Genomic DNA, 27,239 nt, shown 5'->3' with positions numbered 1-27,239 from the left:
CACTATTTTATACATGCTGAATTTATGCTATGTTCTGAGATCTATCTCCAAAAGCATCTCAGGGCCACATACCTGGTATGTGTGGAATGCCAGTCTAAGAGGCAACTGGTATTTGATGTAGTTAAGGCAACACATGTTTATTAATTGTGTCCTGTATATAGGGAGTACTAGGTCATGTGGAGTCTACAGAAAAAGTTTAAAATATCCTCTTCTGAAGGATCAGGTATTTAACACTTGTTACTGTGTGTCAGGATGTATGCTACGTGCTTTCCCTACATTAATTCATTTAATCCTTAAAAATCTTGTCAGACAGTGCTTGTTATCCCTACTTTGCAGAGGGGGAAACCAAAGCTTAGAATTAAGTAACTCGAGGTCAGGGTGGCCCAAGATTGGAGTCTAAGTCTGTCTTGCTTCAGAGCCCACGTTCATTAATTCAGTAAACATTTATTCTGCATATCCTATATTCCTAAACTACTTTAGCTTCTAGGGCTTTCTGCCCTTAAGGAGTTTAGGAATGTGATAAATACTATGATTACAGCACTCTATGAGGACTGCCCGCGTGGTTAAGCATTAATGCAAGACAGTCTGTGTTCTGCGCATGGAAGCTAGGCAGCCAGACCTAGAAGGATATTATAATCACCAAGGTGATCCTTAAAAAGCAGGTTCGTGGGTCTCACCCAGACCCACTAAATTAGAATCTCTGGGTTAAGCCAAGGAGCTGTATTTTTGAAAGCTCATGTGAATGCTGCCACACAGCATTATGTTCCCATAATGTTAAGAAAAAGAGAAATTGTTGTGGACTTAGAAGCTCAAATATGCTTTAAATGTGGTGGAGGTAAACCTTAAGATGAGTCTTTTGAGATCAAGATTTGATTGAAAGAAAAGGAAAGGAATGTCATGATGAAAATGGCATTTAGAAAGAGGAACTGGCCACTGTAGGAAAGATTTTAATTTGGGTTGATTTTAATGTGTCAGGCAATAGCTACAAAGCCCTGGGAGGCTTTGGATTTTCTTTTAAACAGAACCTTCAAAATCACTGTATCAAGGGCGCCTGGCTGGCTCAGTCAGCAGAGCACGCAACTCTTGATCTCGGCGTTGTGAGTTCAAGCCCCACATTGGGCATAGAGCTTACTTCAAAAAAAAAAAGTCACGAATGAAATGCATTGATTTTATCTGATCTGATTGATTGAGACACACACACACATTTTTTTCTTAAAGGACAGGTGGTTCATCATCATCTTAACGATAGATTCACCTTGATGTAGCAACTTAGAGGAACAGTTATGGGTTTAACTTTCTAGAGATTGTTAGGCTTATCACTAGAGTCTAGGCAGAATCTTAGCTGTTATAAACTCTGGCAAAAATATTCTCTATTTCACCCACCTCTGCACTTGTACGCATGTACATGAACCCACATAGTTGTCGTATTACCATCATGGGAGGGGCATGATTGAGGGTTGGGTTGTTTTTTTTTTTTCAATTTTGTGCTCCTTTGAGAAACTGATGAAAACTGTAACGCCTCTTTTGGAAAAATGCACATACACACAATATATATGTAATTTGAGGCTTTCACTAGTCTTCTAAAGCCCAGTCAGATCCCCCTTAGGGTCCACTGATTCCTGGGAAGATCCCAGCAATACAAATCTGGGGCTTTTTCTTGTCCTTAGGCAATATCACTAAGGATGCAGTAGGCAGTCAGTCTCTTTGAAGAATGAGTAAGTAAGTGAAAGTGACAGAAAAAAAGAAATCTCCGAGTCTGGAATGATAACCTCAGTGATCTCTCTCTTGGAGTTACTTTTTCCCGGTCTTTTAATTCTTGAGTATTCTTGAGGGATAGAGAAGACAAAGAAGACGTAGTGGAGGCAAAGAAGAATGATTTGTTTTTCTTTGTATAGTCTAACCTAACTCAGACAGGGCCTTGGGTTCATAAGTAGGATAAAGAATCATACCAATTTGGGATCCAGAGGACCCCTCCCTGAATGCTGACAGGCTGTTGAGCTGCAGACATTATTAATGCTAATATTTCTGCTACTGAGGAGTGAAAAGGCAAAGCATGCTATAGATTGGGTTACTTTGCAGCGGATTTGGAAACTGTTGTTTTGTCTCTGCCTAAAATTTGTGGTACTGGGCAGATTCTTAATGTATTTAAATTATACAGTCTCTCATGCCCATGAATGGGAAAACTTGGTTTAGTTAATATGTGTGTTCTTCCCAAGCTGACATGTATATTCAGTGTAATCCCAGTCAGAAGCCCAGCAGGGCTTGTATGTATGTGTGTGAGGAAACTGACAAACATTCTGAAGTCCGTAGAGTACAGAAGGTCTAAAACATTCCAGATTGCCCTGAAGAAATTGAACAAAGTCTGTTTTATTACAAATATGTAAGTTAATTAAAAATAAATTATAGACTTTAATGTGAAAGGTAAAAGAATAAAGTTTTTGTTATAAAACAGGAAAATATCTTTTCATGACTTAGAGATAAAGATTTCTTAATGAAACAAAGCATTAACCATTAAAAAAAATTGCTAAACTGGACACCATTGACCAGTTTAATGCTCATCAAAAGTTAAGAGAATGAAAAGACAGACCTCAGACATATATTCAACAAAAAACTTGTTTTCAGAATAGATTATGTAATAGACAATTATAAATATTTAGCATTTGAGAAGACTATTAGAAATAAATATTTGACATTTTTTGGACTGTAAATTCTGTATCTAAACATCACATATCTTTTGTTTTTAATGTTTATTTTTGAGAGAGAGAGGCAAAGTGCAAGTGGGGGAGGGGCAGAGAGAGGGGGAGACACAGAATTGAAGCAGGCTCCAGGCTCCAAGCTGTCAGCACAGAACCTGATGTGGGGCTCGAACTCAAAAACCACAAGATCATGGGTTGCCTGGGTGGCTCGGTTGAGTGTCCGACTTCGGCTCAGGTCATGATCTCATAGCTCAGTGAGCTCCAGCCCCGTGTCAGGGTCTGTGCTGACAGCTCAGAGCCTGGATCCTGTTTCAGATTCTGTGTCTCCCTCTCTCTCTGTCCCTCCCCTGCTCATACTCTGTGTGTGTGTGTATCTCTCTCTCTCAAAAATAAATAAAAACATTTAAAAATTAAAAAAAAAAGAACCACTAGATCATGACCTGAACCAAAGTAGGACGCTTTACTGACTGAGCCACCCAGGCTCACTTACATATCACATATCTTATAAAGAGCTTCTACAGATGAAGAATTTTTGCCCATTAAAAGACAAGAATTGCACAAAAGAGGAAAACCAATGACTAATAAGCATATGACAAAGTGTTCAGAGTCATTAATTATCAGAGAAAGGTAAATTAAAACCACAATGAGATACTAATATACCCAGTAAATTGGGCAAAATCAAAAAGACTGACAGTACCTAGTGCTGACAAGAATATAAATCAGCTGAAGTTCTTAACATTGCTGGTAAGAGTATAGATTTGTAAAACAACTTGGGAGAACTGGGAGCTTCTACTAAAGCTAAATATACACCTGCTCAGTGATCCAGCGGTTATACTTCTTGGTAAACTCAGGACAAATCACATGACCACCAGAAGACACATATGAAAGTGTTCATGGATGCTTTATTCATAATATCTAGAAATTGGAAACAACCCAAATGTCTGCCAGCAGTATTCTGGATAAGTACGTTGTATTCTATTCCGCTCACACAGGTATACTGCACATCAATAAAAAAGATGAACCACTATCCACACATCAACAGGGATGAATTTCATAGGTATTTTTGAAAATGAAAAAAGCAATACACAAAAAATGGAAACATGATGGTTGAAAATTAATAATCACCAAGCTCTACCATCGACATTTGACAGACCTAGAGCTTGTCTTTGCCTTCTTCAGGGTACTTTGGAAAGAAGAGAACTCAGATTTTAATCATTCTTTATGATTCAACTTGTATAAAAGTTCAAGGACAGACAAAACGAGTCTGTGGCGATAGAAATGAAAGTGGTGGTAACCTCTGAGCAGGGATGGGTTTTGACTGGAAAGAAACGAGAGGATGTTCTGGGATGTTGAAATGATTAACTGCTTGATCTAGATTTTTAACCATGGAGTAAAATTTCATCATATTACATACTTTGTGTAAAATTAATCAAATTATACACTTAGGATTTGCATACTTTATGTTACAACGCTGTTAAAAATAATAGTAATTACATAGTCTCTACCTTAAAGAACTTAAAATCTGCTGGGGGGTGAGAATGGGGAAGGGAAAGCTCCTTTGCTAAACATGGGATTTAATGAAGAGTTAAATTTCTAGTTTTTATCATCTTAAATAGATTAGGATAATTTATAGCAGTTGTTTTATTGATAAAGGACTAAGAAAAAGAAGCCACTTACACACCATGTAACCAATTTATAGTGAATCTTAACGTCTCAGAGGTTAAAATTCTAATACAGCCACTATAATGGGCTTTTGTCCGGTTCTTAAAAGATCTGAGAAATGTACTGAGATGCTGTTTAGTAATGCCCATGATTTAAGGATGTATTTTAGTTCATTTTATCATTAGACAAGTCTGCTTACTCTGTGTGTGTGTGTGTGTGTGTGTGTGTGCGTGTGTGTGTGTGTGTGTGTGTGTGAGAGAGAGAGAGAGAGAGAGATCCTTTGAAGAGTTGGTGGTATTTTGGGATACTTTGACTATTTACAAGTCAGTCTTTACAAGCGTCCTCCTATTTACATCATAAGGCTAATCCCACACACTTTATTCCCACAAATAATAGTGGGGTTATGGAGGGACTCAGGCTATTTCAATAGGGAGTCAGGCATGAAGTCTGGAGATTGAAACTGCTACTATTCCTTCTCACTTATTTACATCACTTCTGAAATTCCTGGATCACTTCTGCTGATGTAAGCATTGATTTTTGACCCCTGGAAATAACGGTGGAATGCCATCCTCTGATAAACAGTCTGAGATAAAATAACGGTAATATAAAAAGCATTTAAAAAGTTCCAAGCAGAGTTTAAAATATTGTACCTTTGAAGCTAACAATCCCAGCTTAAACGCTTTAGTGCAAATGTCTAACCCTGTTTTATATGGCTCTTCTACAAAAAGCCTCGTCAAATCTGGAATAAGAAAGCCTCATTCTTCTCCATCAGGGTTTAAAATGTATGGTTGTCACTTTCTCTAGATAACCTCTAATTATAGCAGATAGATTTGAAGTGTAAAATAGCTTTGTCTAATGGACGCTGTCACTCACTGCATTCTGGTTTCCCCCGAGACAGAACGCATGTTGCTCAGATACAGAGTTGAGAGTCCGAAAGATGTCAGGTAAAACACTAATTTCTAACTGTCGTCTTCAAGCATCAAATATTCATGTTAAAAATTGCTCTGTCCCATAATGAGAAACGAATTTGCTTGAATTTGTGACACTAGCTAATTATAGGGTTTTTAATTTACAAGAATGAAATAATTTACCTTTCACATGATAAAAATTATGTTTTGAAGAAACTGGAAAATCTGTTATCTTTCATCTGTACCAAGAGTCTAAGTATAAACATTTGAATTTAGAAAGATCAAGATTCTTTATATAGAACATCTAAACTATTTTCAAACTATTAAGTGTAACTGGTTTTAAAGTGTGAGTAAAGACTTTCTCATGACAAGAGGTTTTAGTTTACATTTAGAATTTTAAAGTGACAAATGCTAGGCTGAGAAAAAACACCTTCAAAACGAGCAGGGTTTCTTCCGCATATAAATTGCAAGGGGCAAAGAAAAAGAGGCGAAATCTGTAGGTTAACACTTAAAACACAAATCAACGATGATATGTAAATCTTATTTAGCTCCTGATTTCGACTAGAAAACTTTAAGAAAGGAAAATTGGAAATTTGAGGACTGGATGTTTGATGGTATTAAAAGAAACAAAATTTTTAGATTTGATCATTGTATTTTTTTTTTAATTTTGTCTTTGGGGCACCTGAGTGGCTCAGTCAGTTAAGCACCCAACTTTAGCTCAGGAAATGATCTCACAGTTTATGAGTTGGAGCCCTGGGTTGGTCTCTCTGCACTCCCCCCACTCTCGCTTGCACTCTCTCTCTCAAAATAAACATTTTTTAGAAATCTAAAAAATTAAATAAATTTTTGCCCTTCAGCGATTGAAGCACATACTGATGAATGGCTGAAATGAATCTGGTATTTCCTTCAGAATTACATTGGGGGCATAAAAGGTATAGATGGAATAAGAATGGCCATATGTAGAAACTAAGGCCAGGTAGTGATTCCATCAGCATTCTTGGTTCTATTCTGTCCACTTGTATATGTTTGAAATTCTCCATAATAAGAAAAATTTTTTTCTTAAAAAATTCATACTACCCAATTTATTTCCTGATAAATAACAACTTCTACATCCTCTGAGCCTGGTATTTCTCATTAGTTAGATAGGTTCAGATTCCTAAGTATGACATCATAGGTGGGACTTGGAATAGGTGGACAGCCGGTAGAGGAAGAAGGCCTATTTGTTACATTTCAAAGGCAGAAGTGACATTGGTAATGTGCTGCTTTTATAAAGGACTTGAATTTCAGATGCCTTAAAGTCTTTTTTTTCACCCTGGTGTCATCTTTTTTAGTACTTGGAATAAAATCTAAACTGCTTAACAAAATTTAAAGAGATTTTATGTGATCTATCGCCTGCCTTCATCTTCTGTTTTATCTCAGTCTATTTTCTTCTCACCCTCTATGTTCCATAAGCACTGGCATTTCTGTTTCTAGAAGTTGCCTGGTTCCTTCTTGCTGAATTCAGTGCCTTTATGTTACCTACTCACTGCCCGACCAACTCCCATTCAACCTTCAACTCTTAGCGTGAAACTGGAGGGAAACTTTTTCTCCTCGTTCCTCTGGACTTTTTCCCTTCAAATAACAGATGTCATAATTATATAGTTGTGTTACTGTTTGCTTGCTTGCTTGCTTGCTTGCTTGCTTGTTTAATGCTTTCCTTTCCACTTGTCATGGAAGCAGGGGTGATATTCAGTATAACTGGAGAGCCTACCATGGTGCCTGCCAGGTAGAATGTACTTAGTAAACAGTTTTTGAACAGAGGAATAAAGAAATGAATGGTACGTAAGGCTCCTCATAGTTGCTCTTAGAGCAAAACTGATTGTTAAAAATAGGGCATTTCTGGGGCGCCTGGGTGGCTCAGTCGGTTGAGCATCCGACTTCGGCTCAAGTCATGATCTCGCAGTTTGTGGGTTCGAGCCCTGCGTTGGGCTCTGTGCTGACAGCTAGCTCAGAGCCTGGAACCTGCTTCAGATTCTGTATCTCCCTCTCTCTCTGATACCCCCCTGCTCGTGCTGTCTCTCTCTGTCTCTCAAAAATAAAAAGCATTTAAAAAAATAGGGCATTTCTTTTCAGCACACTCTCCATGAAGGGGCAGTAGAATCCACTTGCCCCTCTCGTTTTAGTAAAGATAGAAGTATTTTTACGTGATAAGTTTAAAAACCCATCTTAATATTTAGAATTGTGTCATGATTGGCAAATTTAGTTAATCTCTGTGGACAACTGTAACTAAGTCTTAAGTCATTAAGGAGTTAATAGTATGTATTTGCATTTGTGTCATTTTGCTTCTTTTTTAGTTCTCTAAATTTGACTTTTTTCTTTTTCCCTTTTCTTAGGTACTCTCTGCCCTTGACATACTCCAACCTCCACACATTGACTATTTTGAAGAAATGTATCCTAACCAGAGAATGTGAAAGAAGGGGACAATTTTTCATAAATTTGTTCTTCTAGCACCTTTCGGGCATATAAAATCTCATCCTTGCAAAGGTGGTTGAGTATCTAGAACCGGGTAATTCTGAAATCCCAAGTATCTGACAGAGAGCAGTATTATCAATATCTCCTGAACTGTGATACTGTAAGACAGTACTCAGTCTCCATGCGGCCTTATGAGATAGGTTATTACCATCCCCATTTTGCAGATGTAACCAGTGAGGCAGCTGTGTTGCGTGGATCTCCAGAAAGTCTTCATGTTGATACACAAAATGTCAGTTAAAAAGATAGCACTGCCCTTTTTTTCTACCACTTGGGGTAAGGTGAAAATTAAAGAGATAATGCAAGTCCGATGTCCCAAGTTCTTTGGAATAATGGTGGTGGTGGTGGTGGTGGTGGTGGTGATTACTTACAAAAGTTTTTTTATCAGATGCCAGGCACAGTTCTAAGCTATTTACACATATGAGTTTATTTAATCCCTATTACAACCACCTGGGAAAGATAGGATCCTTCTCATTTTACAGAATAAGAAGAAATTGAGGCACAAAAGATTTAAAAAAAAAAAAAACAACCTTCACCTAGATCACAGAGCTAGTAAATATTGGGACTGAGGTTCAATGCCAGACAGTCTGACTCTGTGGTTTATTTCAACTCCTACCTATAAGATGCTCTCAGGATAGAGGCATTAACATTATGTTACTGCTGTTAATGTGTAAAAAATTGTATGTTAGGTATCATGGACAATAATAAACTGTGAAATACTGCCTAGTTGTAGCTCCGGGGAGTGTGCATGGGAAAAAAAATTGGGACATAGGTTAGCCCTAGGCAAAGCATCACCATTTCCATTCTGCGTTTAACTTGGTAAAACTTTAAGTGAAAGACAGGGCATCCTAAATCCTTGAATTCAGTGAGCTTGTGATAGTGCAATTTATTCACTTTAGGCTTTTAATTAACACGAGGCCTATGATTTAGAATGGAAACCAATATAAAAGCATGAGATAGGAGTGAGATAGAAATCTCATTCTTACACAGGTGGCAGGTAATTCTGCACTAGACAATTATCTTAGATCATTTCCTTAGTAAGGGGGAACAGTTAAGGGCTTCCCTAAGGGAAAGAGAATGGCTGAGCTGACTGGGGAATTGGGAACCATTATGAGGCGATAGAATTGTCACCGATCAGCACTGCTGGGATGTTTTGATCTGATAAACCAAAAGCTCTTGAACGCTGTAATCCTCGGTGATGCTTCAACCCACGAATCTTTTATGGAATTAACAAAGTTAATTAACAAATTATCTCCGTGGACTTGGGGTGCTCCAATCCTGTACAGTCCAAAGAAAGGACTAGGCCCTGACCAGCCTCTGGCTGATAAGAGTGTCCTTGTATACCTGAGATCCTGGGCCCAGTCAGCTGGTTCTGACACACGCTTTTTTTAAAAGCACAGAATTATCCTAAGGACAGAAGACTTGAGAATGTTCTTTTTTCCTCAGCTGCAGATCAGTAGTAGCAACTGCAGAGAAAGCATTGATGATTCCATTTCTCACAGACTTCCTGAAATTACCCACCTCCTCACTGAAGAAGAGAACTAGTGGATGTGGGGCCTTGTGTCCTTCATCAGAAGTGACTCCCTGTACCTGGTCAGGAGTCACCCTCTTTGTCCTTTGAGTTGGTGGGAAAGGAGCCTATGTATTAGAAGGCATTCCTGTGAATAATGCTATTTCTACCTGTTTGGCAATGAACTTGCTGACAACAAACCTTGAAATTAGAAGTCTTTAGTAAATAAGAATTTTATTGTATTACAGGTTGTGTCACGGCTCCCTCAGGTTTCCTGATTTGCTGAAAGAACTCACCAGATCCAGGAAGGCTGTGTGGCTAAAGTTTATTACAGCAAAATGATACAGATTAAATCAGCAAAGGAAAAAGGGATACAGGCAGAGTCCAGAAGAAGCCAGGCACAGAGTTCCAGTTGTCCTCCCAGTAGAATTGCATAGATCTTGCTTAATTGTCCCAGGAACAGTGTATAACAATACAGGCAGATGTTGTCAGTGAGAGAGGCTCACCTGATCCTTAGTGTCCAGGGCTTTTATTGGAGGTCAGTCAGGTCGGCCTAGATCAGGCTCAGGGCTGACCTTAGCTACTCGGTCTCCAGCCCTCCTCCTTTTTCCTCACCCAGAGGTGTAACTAACACAGCTGCCCCAAGGCCCCAGGCAAACAAAAACAGGTGTCCCCATAAATCACATTGTTAGCATAAACTGTCTGGGTTGACCAAAGCCCCAGGTAAACTGAGACACTCTTAAGAGGCAGGATATTGCAAGACCTCAAAGGTTATTTCCCAGGAGCTGGTCATGAGCTAATCCTCAAGACTTTGGGGGACGTAGGGTTTGGGCATCCAAGCGCTGCTGAGTTACCCCTTGGTTGCACATAGGCCATCTGTGGGGGAAGAATGTGTTCAAATAAGATAATTGGCATGTGTGGGTATATTTAATAAATACCAGATATATTTAGAATCTTCACTGAACACTTAGCTAATTCATAATGTTCATTTTCTGTCTTACAGTTCAAGCATGAATTGCTTATATCAGGCATTAATTTTTTTATACTTGGGTTTGTCATTCCTTTAAAAACCCTCCATGTGCTTCTATAGGCCAGAGGTTCTCAATCACTTAACATTATGGACCATAAAATTGGACTCTGGGAGATCCTTGATTCATTATGATTTCAAAGCCTTGCAGAGCAGAGGAAAAGTTAGCATAGTTATGGTTTAAAACCATGAGTGACCTTGGTGATATAGTACCTGTTGGGGGCTAATTTCATTAGTTGGCAGAATGTTTCTGTGAAATTCTTCTCTCCAGAGTTGTCCGTGAATGTTGAAAAGGCTTTGCCATAAAATATTTGTGGAACCATCTGATATGCCGTTTACTTAAACGTTTATTTTTTTTAAGTTTTTTAAAATTCATTTAAGTAATCTCTACACCCCATGTGGGCATTGAACTCACAACCCTGAGATCAAGAGTCACATGCTCTTGCAAATGAACCAGCCAGTGCTCCTCAAAGTTTTACTTTTTTATTTAATTTCTTTACCTTCAAGTTCAAAAATTGACACCTGTTGCTTTCATTGTAATTAGTTGGCTACAAAAGAATTTTTCAAACCTAAACCTCACTTATTTAATGTTTACTTTTAAGCTCTATGTAGAATCACACACAGAATAAAGGTGTTTTCCAGTGGTGGTGCTATTTGGAAAATACTGAATCCTTTTACATAAAAAGGAATCATTCCTATAGCTGCCCCAGGATTATAAAGACTCCTAGGAAGGGATGACTTAGCCTGGAGTACAGGATACTAAAAATGTGTGTTTTAGAAGAGCTACTAAATGGAAATATAAGAAATGCCTTAATTACATATAAGCTGTGCTTTGGGGGCTTCTTTTCATATCCTCAATATAGAGTTTTTGTTGTAGCCAAAGCAAAAAAAAAAACTTTTTTTCTTCTGTTTCTCTCTGAAAAATAAGAAAGCTTACTACCAAAACACAAAAATATTGAAGATTAATAAGATCTCGAGCTAGTATTTGATTTCAACCTACTGTATTATTTGTCTGTGTCAGCAGCTCCCTCTGTAGTATCCCCAAAACATGGCATACACGTTGCACATGGTTTTAGATGTTGTTGTTGTTTTAAATTGGAGGATTGTTGTGTCTTTGCAGATTTTGGGTGGATAATTTTGAGTTTTAAATGTATGATCATGGAATTGTGCTTTGAAGATACTTTTTGAGGTCTGTTTGAGGCTCTGTCGCTTTAGGTAAGTTCTAAGCATGTTGCTATGCATCTAATGGATGTTTTAATATTTAAAGTTAGTTGACAAAGGAATCAGTTCATAGAGTCAAAAGTATATATCATATTATAATTTAATCTTCCACTATACATATAGTACCACACGATTGCACTTTTTTCTAAGATTAAAAAATTGTGATGTGATGTCGCATATGTAACTGTTAGCACAGAACCATTTTAAATTAGAAGATCTCTGTAAACTGATTGAATGGTTAATATCATTTTCTAGAAAATCTGAGGTCTATGAACATTTTGATGTAATCAGATGAATAATAAGGCTATAAGCATGTAGTATTATGCAGTTAATCATGTTTTTTCCCTGAAACGAATAAAGTGATTACATCAGTGCCCACCAAAAATTTGGCCTGAGTTTTCAGAGATCATGCATTGTTAGACGGCTCCTTGAGCAGCTTGTAAAAAGACAACATCTGGATTATAACTGCTTACAGATCTACACTTAGCATGAGTCGTATGTGGGAGGAGCAGTAAATTCTGCCGTGATCTCTGTATCTTGTACCTTTTCTGTTGTCGTATTTTTAAAATCTGTCAACGTGGAAAATGTATTCTTTAATAATTAAGAAAAGTTCTATATTTTTTTAACTGAACTTTTAGCTGTTAAAGGATTGCATTATTCATCTTGCACTTTGAGTTTCTATTTGGAAACCTGTATGAAAACACTCCAGCACTTAATTACTTTGAGTCTACTGAAATTTAACCCAAGAGAAACCAGTTGTAAGTAATTATTTGATTGAAAATCATTATTTATCATGCTTCCGTCAGGATTCTGAGTTGTGTCCATACACATGCCCTTTCCTAGAAAGTACTGGATGCTTGCTGGATTGGAAATAAAAATTTGACTTGCTTTGGGGAAAGTTTATTTTGAACTTGACACATACTGAAACATAATCTTAGTGTTTTACGGAGAAGAATATGGGTAGAGCAGGTTTTCTGCACTAGAAGCAATTTCAGTCTAAAACCAGTGGAAAAGAGCAGTCTAAAGGGTAGCCATGTGTCCCGGTTTGCAAGGACTCCCGGATTTTACCTGATGACCTGGTATAATTATTAATTAATAACTTCCTCCGTTTAGTTTCATAGGGTCTGTATTTGGATAATAGGTTTGGCTTGTACAGGCATTGTTGAAACAGGAATCCCTTGTCATAAAGGCAGCGACGGAGCCCATTTTGACCAGTTGAGAGCCGTTGGTAGGCAGTCATGTTTTGGGCTCCCCAGATTCAGTCGTTCAATTTTAACTGATAATATTTGTACACTTTATTTTATAGGAACATCTTGTAATTTAAAGAATACACAATACATGACTCGTTGGTGCTACGAAACAGTTCTGTAACCCACAGGGAATCTTAGGAGTCTGTTAAGAGCTAAGAACAAACAAAATGAAATAGGTATTTGCATATGTAAGTGCGCTCTTACTCTGCATCAGACAGTACCAGCAAGGACCAGAAATCTGCATCCTAGGAGCTGTGAAGATTCTCATATTGTTAGAATTTCCTCTTCACTTATTGTAAACAAAAGCATCAACTATGTGCCTAGAACTAGAAATTTTTTTCTGTTTTGCTCACTATTGTGCTCCCAGCTCTTAGAACGGTACCTAACATAGAGTAGGTGCTAAATAAGTGTTTGTTAAATGAATGAATAAAATTGTCTCTGTGCTCAGGTCTGTCATCTAGTGGGGGGTACAATCATAGAAGTAATAATTACATAGGTTGGGAAGCACAGCCGTATAAAAGAATTAGCATATCCTCAGAGCATGCGGGTCTGATTGTCACTCATTCCCATTTTAGTTCCAAGCTGGATTACTTGAAAAGCGTTTGATGATTTAAAACAAAAACAAAACCTGTTGCTTTTACTCACTGGCCCCAATTCTGGCTCCTTACCTCTGAAGTCCAAAAGGGAAAACAAAGGAAAAGTTAGCAGAACAATTAGCTGCCAGATTAGATTCATTTGGCTGAATTCCTGATTTTAATTGCCACTTAGTATCTAGTCAGCCTTATTTATTCATTCAGCCAAACAATTAATGCTAGTTTGTTTTGGTTTTTTTTTTTTAAGTTTAATTTTTAAGAGAGACAGTGTGAGCAGGAGAGGGCCAGAGAGAGGGAGGCACAAGAATCCGAAGCAGGCTCCTGGGCTGACAGCTCAGAGCCCAGTGTGGGCCTTGAGCCCGTGAACCACGAGATCATGACTGGAGTCGAAGTCGGATGCTCAGCCAGCGGAGCCACCCAGGTGACCCCAGCACTACCTTTGTACATAGTAACATTGTACCAATCTCTGTGGAAGGTGCAAAGATGAATTATTTGTTTAATTTTTTTTTTCATTTAATGTACCAGGCACTGTTTTAAATACTTGGCCCTTATCTCTATTTTACAGATGAAGAAACTGTAGCTCAGAGAGGTAATAAGTAACTCATCCAAGTTCACTTAGAAGTGACAGAGCTGGGATTTGAAACCCTATATTGACTGGTCCTCCTCGCGCTTTCCTTAAAAAGAAATACAGTCTGTGGATTGAGATAAGATATAAAGAAATAACTGTCAGATATGGTAGAAAGTGCCAAAAGAATATATATGTATAGGTGGTGTGGAACTGTAAAAGAAGAAGAGATTGCTTCAGGCAGAAAAAAACCAGTAAGACTTAATGGGGGAAAATGACATCTCAAATGAGTGTTGAAAGATGAGGATTTGGACAGGTAGCATTGAGATGGATTGATATTCCAGATGGAGAGACTAAGTTCAGGAGCATCATGTAGGGAATGGCAAATCATCCAGCTGGCTAGAGTTTTGCATGCATAAATAATGAAAAACTAAGCTAGTTGGGGCTAATCATGGAGAGCCTTGAATGTTGAACTAAGAAAATTCATCATTATTCAGTAGGCATTGGAAAGCACAATGAAAGATTTTTGTGATGAGGAATGAGAGAATCAGAAGTGTTCTGTATAAGCTTAACAAAGAGTTTCTGTTTGGGATGACGAGAAAGTTCTAGAATTAGATAGTGGTGATAATTGCACAACATTGTGTATGTAATGCCAATGCAATGCCACTGAATTGTACGTGAAAAAAATGGTTAAAATGGTTAAGTTTTATGTTGCGTGTAGAAGCCACTTTTAGACCAACAAACTTGATGTTGTCTAAAACAAGGCAGTGGAAACTCAATCAAGGCAGAAGGGCCCACAGCAACTACCTGGCCGAGTACAGACAGGCCCATCAGGCACCCACCTCAGAACACCCAGAGACACTAACTGGCCAGTGGATTACTTACAACCAGGCACCGTTACCCAAAAGGAAACTTCTGTATGCTCCCATACCCCCTCACCTTCCCTCTTTAAACACGGCCTCTACCCACCGCTTACTGCAGACAGACTCTCCTTTTCTCTCCTTCCCCACAGCTCCCTTGCAATGTATCCAGTAAACTTCTGTCTCCCTTGTTCTACCTCAGGTGAATCCTTTCACTGCCCAAGCCACCGGCTTCCCCCCACTGATCATCACTCCACATTTGGGGGCCCCCATCAGATTGAGTGAGACACCACATTATATATATTTTAACTACAAGTTGTTGTGGGTTTTTTTAACCTTAATAAAGGGACCCAACTCTTAGGGCTGAGAAGCAATCACTGTTGCAGACTGGGAAAGGAGAACAGAAGGATTCTTGGCAATTTACTGGGACCTCTTGGGCCAAGTACTCAATAGCCTGGGCTTTGATGTTGATGGCTGGTTGGGCATTCACAGAGGTGGGACAAGGAAATGAAACGCTTGGGGAGGGGCTCCCTAGAACTCCACAAAATAGCTGGCCACATGGATGGAGAAGCAGCTGACATCAGAAGAGGACTGGTGTACTCCAGGAAAGGAGAGGCAAGCTTCAAAGACCGATGTTGGGGTGCTGGCAAGCACAGGCTTGGCAGGAGTAGTGCTGTGGTTAGAATATGGAGAGAGCGTTCCGGAAAAGGGATTTGTGGTTAGAACCGGTTATGGCCACTTTGAGATAGAAAGTAGAGCCATGCTCTAAGGCAGATGAAGTAGAATGATAACGAAGTCCTCAGAATTCAGTTGGTTGAGAAACTGAGAGGTAAAGATTCTCTACCCGGGTTGCACATTAAAATCACCTAAGGAGCTTTAAAAAAAAAAAACAAAAAAAAAAACAAATGCTCAAACCCTTCGTTCTGGTTTCATTGGTTTGAGTTTGGTCCTAGGCATTTATAAGTGTTTTTGAAAAGTTCTCCCCAGTGATCTGAATGTGCCCTCAGGGTTGGGATCCACGGGACTAAAGCACCAGAATAATTATCAGTGTGAAGGCTGAAGTTACCAGGGACTACCTGAGGGACTTCGAATATGCAAATGTGAGCCAGCTGTTTGTGTCATTTGGCTAAGAAGATCTGGATTGTTGTAAAGGCTGCTAGAAAAGACAAGGATAGAGACTGTGGGATTAATTTCTGGTGTGTATTTTTTTTTTAAGAGGTCTTTGAAGGACGCCTGTGTGGCTCAGTAGGTTAAGTGTCCAGCTTCAGCTCAGGTCATGATCTCATGGTTCTTGGGTTCAAGCCCAGCGTCGGGCTCTGTGCTGACAGCTCAGAGCCTAGAGCCTGCTTTGGATTTTGTGTCTCCCTCTTTCTCTGCCCCTTCCCCGCTCATGCTCTGTCTCTGTCTCTCAAAAATAAATGTTTAAAAAAAAATTTTTAATAAAGAAGAGGTCTTTGTGCAGTAGCAGGGGGACCAATCATAGCCTAGAAAAGGGAGGGGAGATGGAAGTGGCTTACTTGGTCTCCACTTGTTAGTTCTTTAAATGGAGTCTGTCCTCAGAGTCATTCACTGCTATTCGTGTCTGCATCATCATGCTTGCTGATGACCAGACTGACTGAGATTGATCTACCAGTCTTTAAAAACTTCAAGACATAATTCATCTTCTGTTCAGGCTTTAAGAAAGTTGGAATCTTTTGCCTAAAATAGGATATATTCTAACTTTATCTTTGTACTGACACACTAGTGGTAGAAACTAGGACAGAATTTAAACTGAAGTATCAGAGTTTGAGGCTATGTGTATAGCCTCCGACTCAGGGCCTTGAATCAGTCACCCAAAATCTTGGCTTTGTTTGTTCTTTGACTTTTTTAACATGATTAAAAGAGAGAGAATTCATTTATGTCCAAGTCCATTCATTTAGCTGATTTTTCAGAGTGAGCATGAGTAGGAATCAAGAATGTGCTATTCCTTCAGGTCATTTCAGCTCCCGTAGGCTTCCCCCAGAATTTCACCAAACTGAGCATGATACTGGTGCTGAAAGAGGTAGTTTTATACATTATGACCCTCTTAGCAAGAGCCAGCTGTCTCACACAAGATGTAGTCCAAGAAAACAGCACTGTTTCAATACCAGAGAACGCTATGATGTTGAATTCAATGTGAGTTTGACATATTGGCTTCCAACATGGCATCTTCCCAGATGACTGTGTGATACTCAGTGTTCATTTTATGCCCTCGCTTTAGACCTTTACCCTCAGGAAAGAGGTACCAGCAGGTAGTATAAAGCATGGTGCCTATTGCTGTTACCTTTAAGGGGGCCGTGGTTCAATTGGGGATGATTGATGATTTCAAATAATTTTTAACATTAGAGTAATCTGTTTAAAACTAAAGATTGTAACCAAATTTTCTTAAGCAGAAAAAACTACTCTGCCCTTCTCCTCCCAGCCTCAAAAAAAGAGTTTGGAAGACTTACCTGATACTTAAAAGGTTCATAGAATAAAACATTTTCTCTAATCCTTTGTTATAGGAGCCATACAAGATCACTGACCTATTAGTCTGATAAATATATTTTCAGGATTTTCAGTTGCATTTTTAGTTTTTCACAAAATTTAATCAGTATCTGTTTTGTTTGTGGGTCCGTGTAACTCATTCTGTTCTAATTACATAATGTGGAGCGTGCTAATGGCACATCTATATGTGTAATAAATACAGCACTCGTTACATAACTGTTAGGGGAACAAATGGATAAGGCTTTATGTCATATCTTCTTTTCTTACATCTCTTTTTTTTGAGATATAATTGACATAGAGCAGATCTTACACATTGACATGGAGGCAGACCCCCTGTTTAAATAGACCTTCATTTTATTTCATCTCTTACTCCCGTAAAAAGTACTCAGAAACAGGCTTCTCTGATATTCTTCTAGATCTTTGTTCTCTGTATATTTTGAATCCTCTCTGGTCCTTCACAACTAGTTCCTTATAACAACTTTGTCTTTTAAAACCTTTAACCAAAAATGAATTTCACTGGTGATGATGGGTAGCACCGGGCAGGTAAGGAAGCATCTGAAGGCTGGCATATTGAGAGGCTCGTCCTTGCCTTCAGAATGCTGTTCGTGGTGGTGCGGACCACTGATGGCGGTCCGCTCTCAGGTTTTAATGACATCACTCTTGCAGCCTTACGATAGAGAGGAGACTGAACTAAATTGCTCTCAAGTTCTGTTGGGCAGAAGGATATTTGAAACCAGATTGTCTGGACACAGAAGTAAGTTTTTTAGACCCGTTAGGAAAGGTTGGTGGATCTAATTTGAAGGCTCCTTGTCTCTTAGAGAAATTGATATTCGTTGTAATGGCAGTAGGAAGCATGATGCAGTTTATGACTGATGGGTGTATTTATCCTCTGAATGGATTAAGAGGTGATTGAAGAATTTGCCCTTTCTCTTTATGAATTAAAAAAAAACTGGAGAAGTAAAATGTTTGTAATCTAGGTAAAGGCACTTTCAAATATATTTTTTTGTGTGTTCAGAAAAAATAATGACTATTCCAGTCATTTCTTTTGGTTTCTGTTTCTTGACTCTTAATCTCTGTTTTTGTGTGAATGTGCATTTGCTTTGGAGGGTTATGAGGGTGGGAAATTAGTCATTACCAAACACTGCCATTTACATTTGACAGACATAGAGCTTGCCTTTGCCCTCTTCAGGGCACTTTAAAAAGAAGAAAACTGAGATTGGAAGTAACATCTTTTTCTCTGGATGCCCTTTCTGGTTTATTGCATGTGTTTTATTGCAAGGCTATTGTATAGCCTTGGTGACAGGAACTTAGCCAACAGAACGTTCTGGGCTATGACATAGTATGTAGAATATAGCTTTCCGGTGGTTTTTCCCTTTTTTCTGGTGATAGAATTGATTTTTTTTAATTAGTTTTAAATTGCAAATTCAAGGTAGGTTTTATTTTTAAATTTTTGACATTCTATATACAACAGATTAATTACCTTAAAAAGAAAAGGAATTTGCCTTTGCCTGGGAAAGAGAATGTTGTATTCAAACATTTTAACAACCTGACCTTTTATTCCATTGATTTCTATAGAGAAGCACAGGCAGGCTTCAGCAAAGGTCAGTGATTCTAATTGAAGCACACACTGTTTTTTTTTTCCTACTTGCAGAGGCGCCCATGCTTTTTGTTGCAAAGAAGATGATGAGATTTAGGGCTGACCATTTGTTACAAGAGAAAGCAATTCTCTCTGTGATGCATTGCTGTTTTTCTTCCACGTGGAAAACATTGTTTGAAATCAACAATATCCATAAACCAGATTTTCATTATCCATGCTATTTAATGCCCTCATTTTTATTTCAGAGGCACTTACATATATGAGATCTAGGTTGAAATTTCCCTCTGCTGTGGACCTGATTTTTGGAAGAAAAAAAATGTGAGTCTGTTAAGTCTCACATGTTTAATGTTGTAAGATTGCCTTCTTTCATATAGTAATGACCATATTTCAGAATTAGTGCTTAATGTGGGTTTAAGCATGTTTTCACTGTCATTCTTGGACTTTTCCTAAAAGAAAATTCATGGACACCTACTTGACAAATATTTAATACTGCAAGATTTCCTTTTGGTTTGGCTTAGTGTTGGTTTTGTCCAATATACAATGGAAGAAAGAATGATCCAGTTTTCATTTTCTGAAATCCGTAAAGACTGTTTAGGATGAAAATTGTGTTTTCAATGCTTTCTGCCCATATTCATTCGGGAGGAAATAATTTGACACAACAAGTTCTCCATTTTCTTCTCCCAGTCCAGCTAAACCAGTTAAATAGCCTTCTTTTGCTCTCTGAAAGCTTTTAACATATCATTAATAATTTTTCATACAAAATCAGTTGCACGCTACACAGAAAGCATTAAATGTATTCTCAGACTTCAGCTCCCTTGAGCAGGCAGGCCAGACTGCTGGGGTTCTGAGCTCCAGACGGTAAGAGTGCTATGAACCTGATAGGTGGTTTTTTAACATAAGACCTTACCACAGTGTTCACGTTTTGTACACAACCTGGGCCGGCCAGGGTGACTGGCTCTCTGTTACGGAAGTGCTTGTTTAGCAGTGCTGTTTTATGACATGTTTGCACAACACCTTGTCATTTCTAGTAAGCATTTATTCCTAATAGCTTTTAAATTCTCCCAGTGTTTATTGATAGTAGAAGCTGTGTAATGAATCGGCTTTATTCTTTCTCTTTTGTCTGAGAGGTGGGAACGAGTGAAGTCATAGACTGCTTGGCAGACCTGGACATGGGAATGTGGAATATTGACCTTTATCTCATATTCTTAGACAATCGTCACATTAGGAAACTGATGAGGGTCTCCATTTCTTCTCCCTACGAAGCTCCCTCAGTACTAGATACAAGAGCCTGAATTGATATTCTTGATATTAGAGCCTAAACACCAGCAGTCTAAAGTCAGCCACCTTCCCCGTCCTCCTTCCTGCCATTAGTCTTCATTGTCCCTTGTTCTGTTGCGCAACAGTAGCAGGCTTGAGTTTAATGACTTACTAGCAAATCAGGAACAAGAACAAGGGTCATCATCCTCTGTTTATTTCAAAACCCTTACGATAGTTCAGGGCCTACCTAGTCAGCATTCTGCTAGCTTGGCGTAATAGAAATCTGTTGTGGTTGCAAAGAGCAGGAAGTCTGGAGCCAGACTACCTAGATTTGAATCCGCTTTGCCACTTACTACCTGTGTGACCTGGTGATCTTATTACGTGTAACCTGTCTGTGCCTTAATTTCCTGGTTAATAAAATGAGAGTAATAATGGTACCCACCTCAGAGAGTTATTTTGGGATAGGTTGGTAGAGTGACAGACTGACGTAACATAGGGCCTGGCACTTAATAAGTGCTATAAAAGTAGGAAGGGAAGGCCTTATAGAGGAGGTAGAACTTATTAAAGCTGATAGACAGTAGGAATTCCTATGAATTTTTGGATGCAAGCAAAGTGTCAAGCCAACGGCCAACAACCAACAGATGGCATTAGCACGTATTCATCACAGACAAACGGGCTTTGATAATGGCCTATCAATAACAGCCCGTTTTTAGAGAGGATTTTTTTTCCCATAATAATATGTGAACCGTTATTAACCTCAGTACCTCCCGTTTCCTTCCCTGGTGTCCTCTTCCCAGCGTACGAGTCCCCAGCACCCCCAAAGCCTTCCAGCCAGACCGCATCCACATTATATCTTTGTTAGTGCTTTTTTCAGTACCTTTACCAAACCTTTCCTTTAATTAGAAAGAAATGACATCACTTCCTCCCTCAGCTCACCATCCCCAGAACGGTTCCCTCTTTTATGCCCTGGAGTCATGTCTCCTAGTATTGTCCCTTCCCGCCTGCATAAAGATTACCCAGGCGTTAGCGTACTAGCAACTCCTTAGGTTGTTTTAAAGAACAGTTTAAAGTTCTTACTCACAGTTGGAATTTTTTCCCCCTCTGCTTTGAAGAGAATCACTATGGATAGAGCAAATTATTCTCACCAGCTCTTTGAAACACCTGTGTTCCAGGTGAAGCAAAGAAAAAAAAAAAGGAAAGGTTGAATCTAGTCTTTTCACCTCTCCATCAAAAAATAAATATGTCTCTAAAACTTCCCAGCTGGTGGGAATTAAATGCTCTAAGGCTTTCCAGCTTGTAGAGGGCAATACTGGGTGACAACAAAGCCGCACCTGATTTGAGCTGCTGAAAGCCTCCTAACCCCATTATCATTCTCCTGAACTGCTTAACCTTCTGATTATTAGCCTCTTGACATATTTAATTCAGGTGTGAGAATTGAGGGAGGCTCACAGGACTATTTATTTGATCTTTTTGTGTATCCCACTGCTCTGACTTCATTTCTATTTTTTAAGGTTGGTAGACCCTAGGAGGCACGCGTTACAGGGAGACCCAGAGGTTTCAGAAGCCACTAAATATATCAGACTTGCCTTAATTGGAGGGTCTGGGGAAGCAGTGGGGCTTTTAGCCACTTCATAGACCAGCTGAGTCTCCTGCCACCAACTCCATTTATTTGAGAGCAGTACTTCAGGGAACTTACTAGAGCTGTAGCACACTAGCACAAATCTGTATTTTAGCCAGATACAATTTATGTGTGTACTACTTGCTATGTGAGTTTGCTCCCTACATACTATATCGATATCATTCAATATTAAGAGCACTGATTTGTACAATTGGGAATGGGTTTAATATTGCATGTTTAATTGATAATCTTTTCCTCATCGATGCATCACTTAAAGGTGGCAAGAGAATCAGATGGTAGAAAATAGGGTTGGGTTCAACTGGCTTTTTTCCAAAGGAAGTATGTTATGTATGAGCTGAGCGAAGTTCTGTTTTGTGTGCATATGTTTTGTTGTTGTTGTTGTTTTCGGATATGTGGAATACTAATCAGTTACTAATTTTTACCACCTGGAGCTCAACACTGAGCAACCTATTAGGTTACTAGAAGCCCTTTACCAGAGCCAGGGTCCCTGTGTGGAGGTTCTCAAAAGTCTCAACAAAGATTAGCACTTTTAAATTGTTCCCTTGAGTTTCCAGTCGAAAACTAACCCTACGTCTGTCTCAGAAATGATATGACCTGTAGAAAACTTTTCTTGATCTAGAAGGTTTTTATATCCTCATATGAAGAAATGTGATGATCATCGACAGTCTCTTTTTTGGTACCAAAAAACCACCAGACCCCATTTAATAAATGAATAAAACTTTTCTCTTCAGCAATGATATCCTTTAGAGGTTGCCTAATCTTTCCTTTTAAGATCAGTAGCTTAAAGGAGCTTTTTAAAACTGGTTGCCTGTTTTGTGGGGTTTTGGTTGGATTTTATTTATTTATTTATTTATTTATTTTATTTTGTACTAACATTCTTTTGGCTTTTTTTTCTTCAGGGAGGGGGAAATGTCGAGAAAAATAAGAACGTGGTCATACGTTTTGGCAGAGGCGTGGACTTTGATGTTGGGTATTCCTGAATTCATATCCTTCTTTCTCCTCCTCCCTTAGCTTTTTGACCTTCAAAAACGTTACTTGATACTCCTCCCTGAGCGTGTGGTCTCAGTGATACGCAGAGGGAATAGTTTTCTTCAAAGGCCTGTTGCAAGGAAGAAGCTAATTAGTGTATGTAACACAGTTGGCACAGTGCCTGGCTTATTGATATTTAATAAATTCAGTACCCTCCCTCCCGTAACAGTGATGATGAGAACAGCTACCCAGGTAGCCCCCGTTCCCTAGTGCCGGCCGTTTCAGTGTGATTCACATTCAACATTGGAACCCTGGCAGTGACCCTGTGTAGCAGATACCATGGTCCCTATTTTATAAGCGCGGGGACAAACTCTGAGGAGTTAGTTAGCTGGCCGAATCATGTGACTAAGCCAGTAAGGAGCGGTCGAGACTCTAACCTAGTCTTTCATCCCAAAGCCTACACCACACTGCCTCCCACTGCCTACATTCCTTTAACTCCTCATTGTGAAAACAGATTCCCAGCCTCCACTCTTCCGAAGTAGAATTCTTTCCTTTGCCTTTTCCCCAAAGCTTCTCTTCAGAAAGACAGCACAAGTTCAGAGCAAAGGCCAGGAACTTGCATTCACTCTGTGGCATACTGGCTGTGACCTCTCTAAACCTCTTCGCTTGTTTGTAAAATGGGCATCACCATAGGACTTCTTTCTTGGAGCAAGTAGGAGTACATGAGACTAAATAAATTCAAAGCTGGGGGCTTCACACATTAGAGAACTCTCAACAAATAGCAGCGCTTTTTTCCTCAATAAATGTTTCTTTTGCAGTCAAGCTTCTGTGACCACGTACAATACATTAAAAATCTTTCTGCTTCCTTGTTGTCTCTCCCTGATTTCTACAGGTCATCTCAGCCCCTTCTGACAGACAGCTCTTGCGTGTTGCCTTGCATTCTGCCATCTCGTTTCTCTGTGCTGTTGTGGAGTTAGCCAGCTCCCTATACCCACTTGGTGCCCAGCCGGTATTTATTGATGCTAATGATGATGGTTACACAGAGTTGCTGCTGGCACCAGGCCTGTAGCCTCTGAGAGTGCTTGAATAGTCATGACCTCCTCAAACCAGAAAATGAGTCAATCATCTGCCTCCTAATTGAAGGCCAGAATTTGGTGTCAGCATTGTTTCTGTGGTGTTTGTGTAGCTTTTTCTGCAGAATTACCTTTGACAGTTGGAGTAGTCAGGTTTTCTGGCATGAGGCTGATTATCAGGCGTTCTTAAAGTCCTTCCTAAAATAGATCATAGAGATGGGTCAAGCAAATATTGATCGTGGTTCACATTTGTTTTGACTGGAGCAAGGAGTCAGGGGAGTCCTACTGTTGAGATTATAGTTGGCTGCCAGGTTCTAGGAGAGTTCCCCAATCTTCTTGCCCATGATCATCTTTGCATCAAAGAAAATTGTGCAAAACTGTTTTTTTGTTTTGTTTTTTGTTTTCAATGCTTGTTTATTTTGGGGATAGAGAACAATAGAGCTCAAGTGGGGGAGGGCTATAGAGAGATGGAGACACAGAATCCGAAGCAGGCTCCAGGCTCTGAGCTGTCAGCACACAGCCCGATGCGGCGCTCGAACTCAAACTGCGAGATTATGACCTGAGCTGAAATCAGATGCTTACCCGACTGAGCCACCCAGGCGCCCCAAACTGTTGTTGTTTCAATGTTTATTTTTGAGAGAGAGCGTGTGTGCAAGCGGCCAGGGAGGGGCAGGGAGAGAGAGAGGGAAACAGAGGATTTGAAGCAGGCACCATGCTGACAGCAGAGAGCCTGATGTGGGGCTAGAACTCATGAACCATGAAATCATGGCCTGAGCAAGTCGACGCTTAACCCAACTGAGTCACCCAGGTGCTCCCCAAAACTTGTCATAAATATTTCACTTTGCTCTACCTTTCTGGTGTGTCTAATATATACCCATCTTATTTTTGCTTTTTTTCCTGCTTCAGTCTCTGCCCTTCACGAACACATTTTCATCCTCAGCAACTTTTGGGGAAATCTAGCCATGTGTCCTGCATGTTCTATGCACTAAAAACTCTGCTGATGACACCGATGTGCGTTATTCCAAAGAGTGTCATGATACTGAGGTTGAACTGATAACTCACTAATGGTGATGTGCTTCCATAATTTCAGGATCCAAGTTTCTTAAATAAAAGAAGAAAAGAAATGAAAGAATGTTTTTTAATAGGAAAAGAATTTTGCGCAAAGGAAGATTATGAAAATCAATATCCCATCTGTGGCAGGTTTCATTTAGTAGAAAGGAGAAATTATTTCTTACCATATCTAATGATTCCCAAATGTATGTTTTCTTTCTTTTTTTTAAGTTTATATATTTTGAGAGAGAGAGAGAGATCACACAAATGGGGGAGGGGCACAGAGAGAGAGAGAGAGAGAGAGAGAGAGAGAATCCCAAGCAGGCTCCGTACTGTCAGCGCAGAGCCCTCAGGAACCACGAGATCATGACCGGAGTCGAAATCAAGGGTTGAACGCTGAACTGATTCAGCCACCCGGCCGCCCCTCAAACTTCTATTTTCAACTTAGCCTGCCCACCAAAGGCCTGTCCTATATTTCTAGCAGTCTCTGGTGCAGACGTTTTTTTCTTTCCCGTTTCTTGTCCAGAGCTGCTAGACACACAATATGTTAGCCAGGGTCCCTCTTATTTTTTATATTTATATATATATATGAATAATAAACTAACATATACACACATATGCTAATTTTTTAAGTTCTCATCTATTTCAAGAAATTAATAGGGAACATGAAGCTATTCCAGAAGCTATTCCAATTAAGCATATATGATTCGCAGGTACTGGAAAATATTTATTGCATATCAGTTTTAGCTTTGTAACTTGACTAAAGAAGGGTAAAAGGAATAAGACTTAAAGGAAGTGGAATATTCAGGAGCTGGAAAGCGAGGCAGAGAATGTGAGGTAGAAAAACTTGCCTCTGTGATTTCTTAACGCTTGTCTACTTTTTCTATTGCAAAGGGGGCATAGTTACCTAACCTGTCAGCCTGACATTCCTCACCCCCAGTCTAGATCCGTTACAGGGGAATAGTCCCCGGTTGCTTTGAGGATTGAATGAGGTGACCTGTGTTAAAAGTGGCACATAAGAGGCTCAAAATACTTCTCACCAAACTGAGACAGTCCCTCAGCAGATTGTAGCGTTGTTTCTTACTTCAGGCTCTGGCCTACTAGTAACAGAGGCTTAGTTAACTTAGTTAAGCCTCATTCAAGTGCTGGAAAAATGAATAATCAGGCTCTAGAAGAAATGAGTAAGAGTATTTGTATGGATTTGAGCAGTTACTTAAGGAAAGACTCAAACTCACAAAGAGAAGTTAGTTCTGTATAAGAGCCTGTGACTTGTGAGAATTCCTTGAGATAATTAAAGGGTTTAGAATGTGCCAGGCACATAGTAAGAACTCAGTAAGTGTTCATTGCTTTTATTTATCTTATTTCTCATGTGTTTAAAAAAAATTTTTTTTTAGGGGGCACTTGGGTGGCTCCGTTGGTTAAGCATCCAGCTCTTGGTTTCTGCTCAGGTCATGATCTCACGGTTCGTGGGTTGGAGCCCCACCTCAGGCTCTGTGCTGACGGTGCAGAGCCTGCTTGGGATTCTGTCTCCCTCTCTCTGTGCCCTTCCCCTGCTTTCTCTCTCTCTCTCTTTCAAAAATAAATAAATATTAAAAAAAAATTTTAATAAAAATATTTTTTAAGGTAAACCATTTTAAGGAAACCAAATGTACGTGTTTTTACAGATAGAGGTAAAGTGCCAATTAGAATATGCGTCTAATTTAGAAATTCAGTAGGAGCTAAAGAACGCTTGATGGTTTTCCCGAATTTCTCTTTTGTTAAAGATTCTAAGCAATCTCTACACCCAATGTGGGCCTTGAACTCACAACCCCAGATCAAGTCACATAACCTACCAACAGATCCAGGCAGGTGCCCCAGTTTCCTCACATATTTTAAGGTCTAAATCTCTATAGTTATTGGAATTTAGCAATCCTAATAATGTAGAAATTCATCTCTTTAGAAGAATATCTCTTGTTATGCTTCTCTGTTTCTCTTACTGCTATTGGCTGTGTGATAGCAAGTCTGGAGTAGTCAATTCCAAAGCAGTGCCTAAGGGGCTTTCTGAGATCAACAGCCACAACATTGTTGTAATCTTCAAGTGCATCTATTGTAATTGCTTGTTTAATTGTCCATCTCCCTTGGTCAGGCTATAAAACTCACCAAAGGCATTGACATTTTCCCACACCATTCCATTTTCAGTGCCTTGAAGAGTGTCTGGCCCATTGCTACTATTCAGAATACTTATTGGAGGATAAAGAGACTGACTTCCCGTTTGAAAACACATGGCAAGGGAGGGGTTCTAAAAGATGCATCACATACTGTAGTGTTGAATTTCTGAGTGTTGCTCGAAACCTGGTTTTGCAACATGCA

General features: G+C 39.4%; 1 protein-coding gene across 3 annotated transcripts in view; it reads left to right on the top strand.

The window, feature by feature from the left end:
* Window positions 1–27,239, top strand: part of NLK (nemo like kinase) — a 159,986-nt gene that overhangs the window by 92,949 nt on the left and 39,798 nt on the right. For all 3 annotated transcript variants that reach the window (XR_003904490.1, XM_029927797.1, XM_029927796.1), the window contains exon 3: window positions 7,639–7,694. Coding sequence is in view for 2 of the 3 variants with exons in the window: in XM_029927797.1 (XP_029783657.1) it covers window positions 7,639–7,694 (56 nt within the window). In the remaining variant the exon portion in view is untranslated. The remainder of the gene's footprint in view (window positions 1–7,638; window positions 7,695–27,239) is intronic.

This window comes from Suricata suricatta, chromosome 17 (genome assembly GCF_006229205.1).
Source record: "Suricata suricatta isolate VVHF042 chromosome 17, meerkat_22Aug2017_6uvM2_HiC, whole genome shotgun sequence".
NCBI classification, from domain to species: Eukaryota; Metazoa; Chordata; class Mammalia; order Carnivora; family Herpestidae; genus Suricata; species Suricata suricatta.
This window is presented reverse-complemented; position numbering and strand designations above follow the sequence as displayed.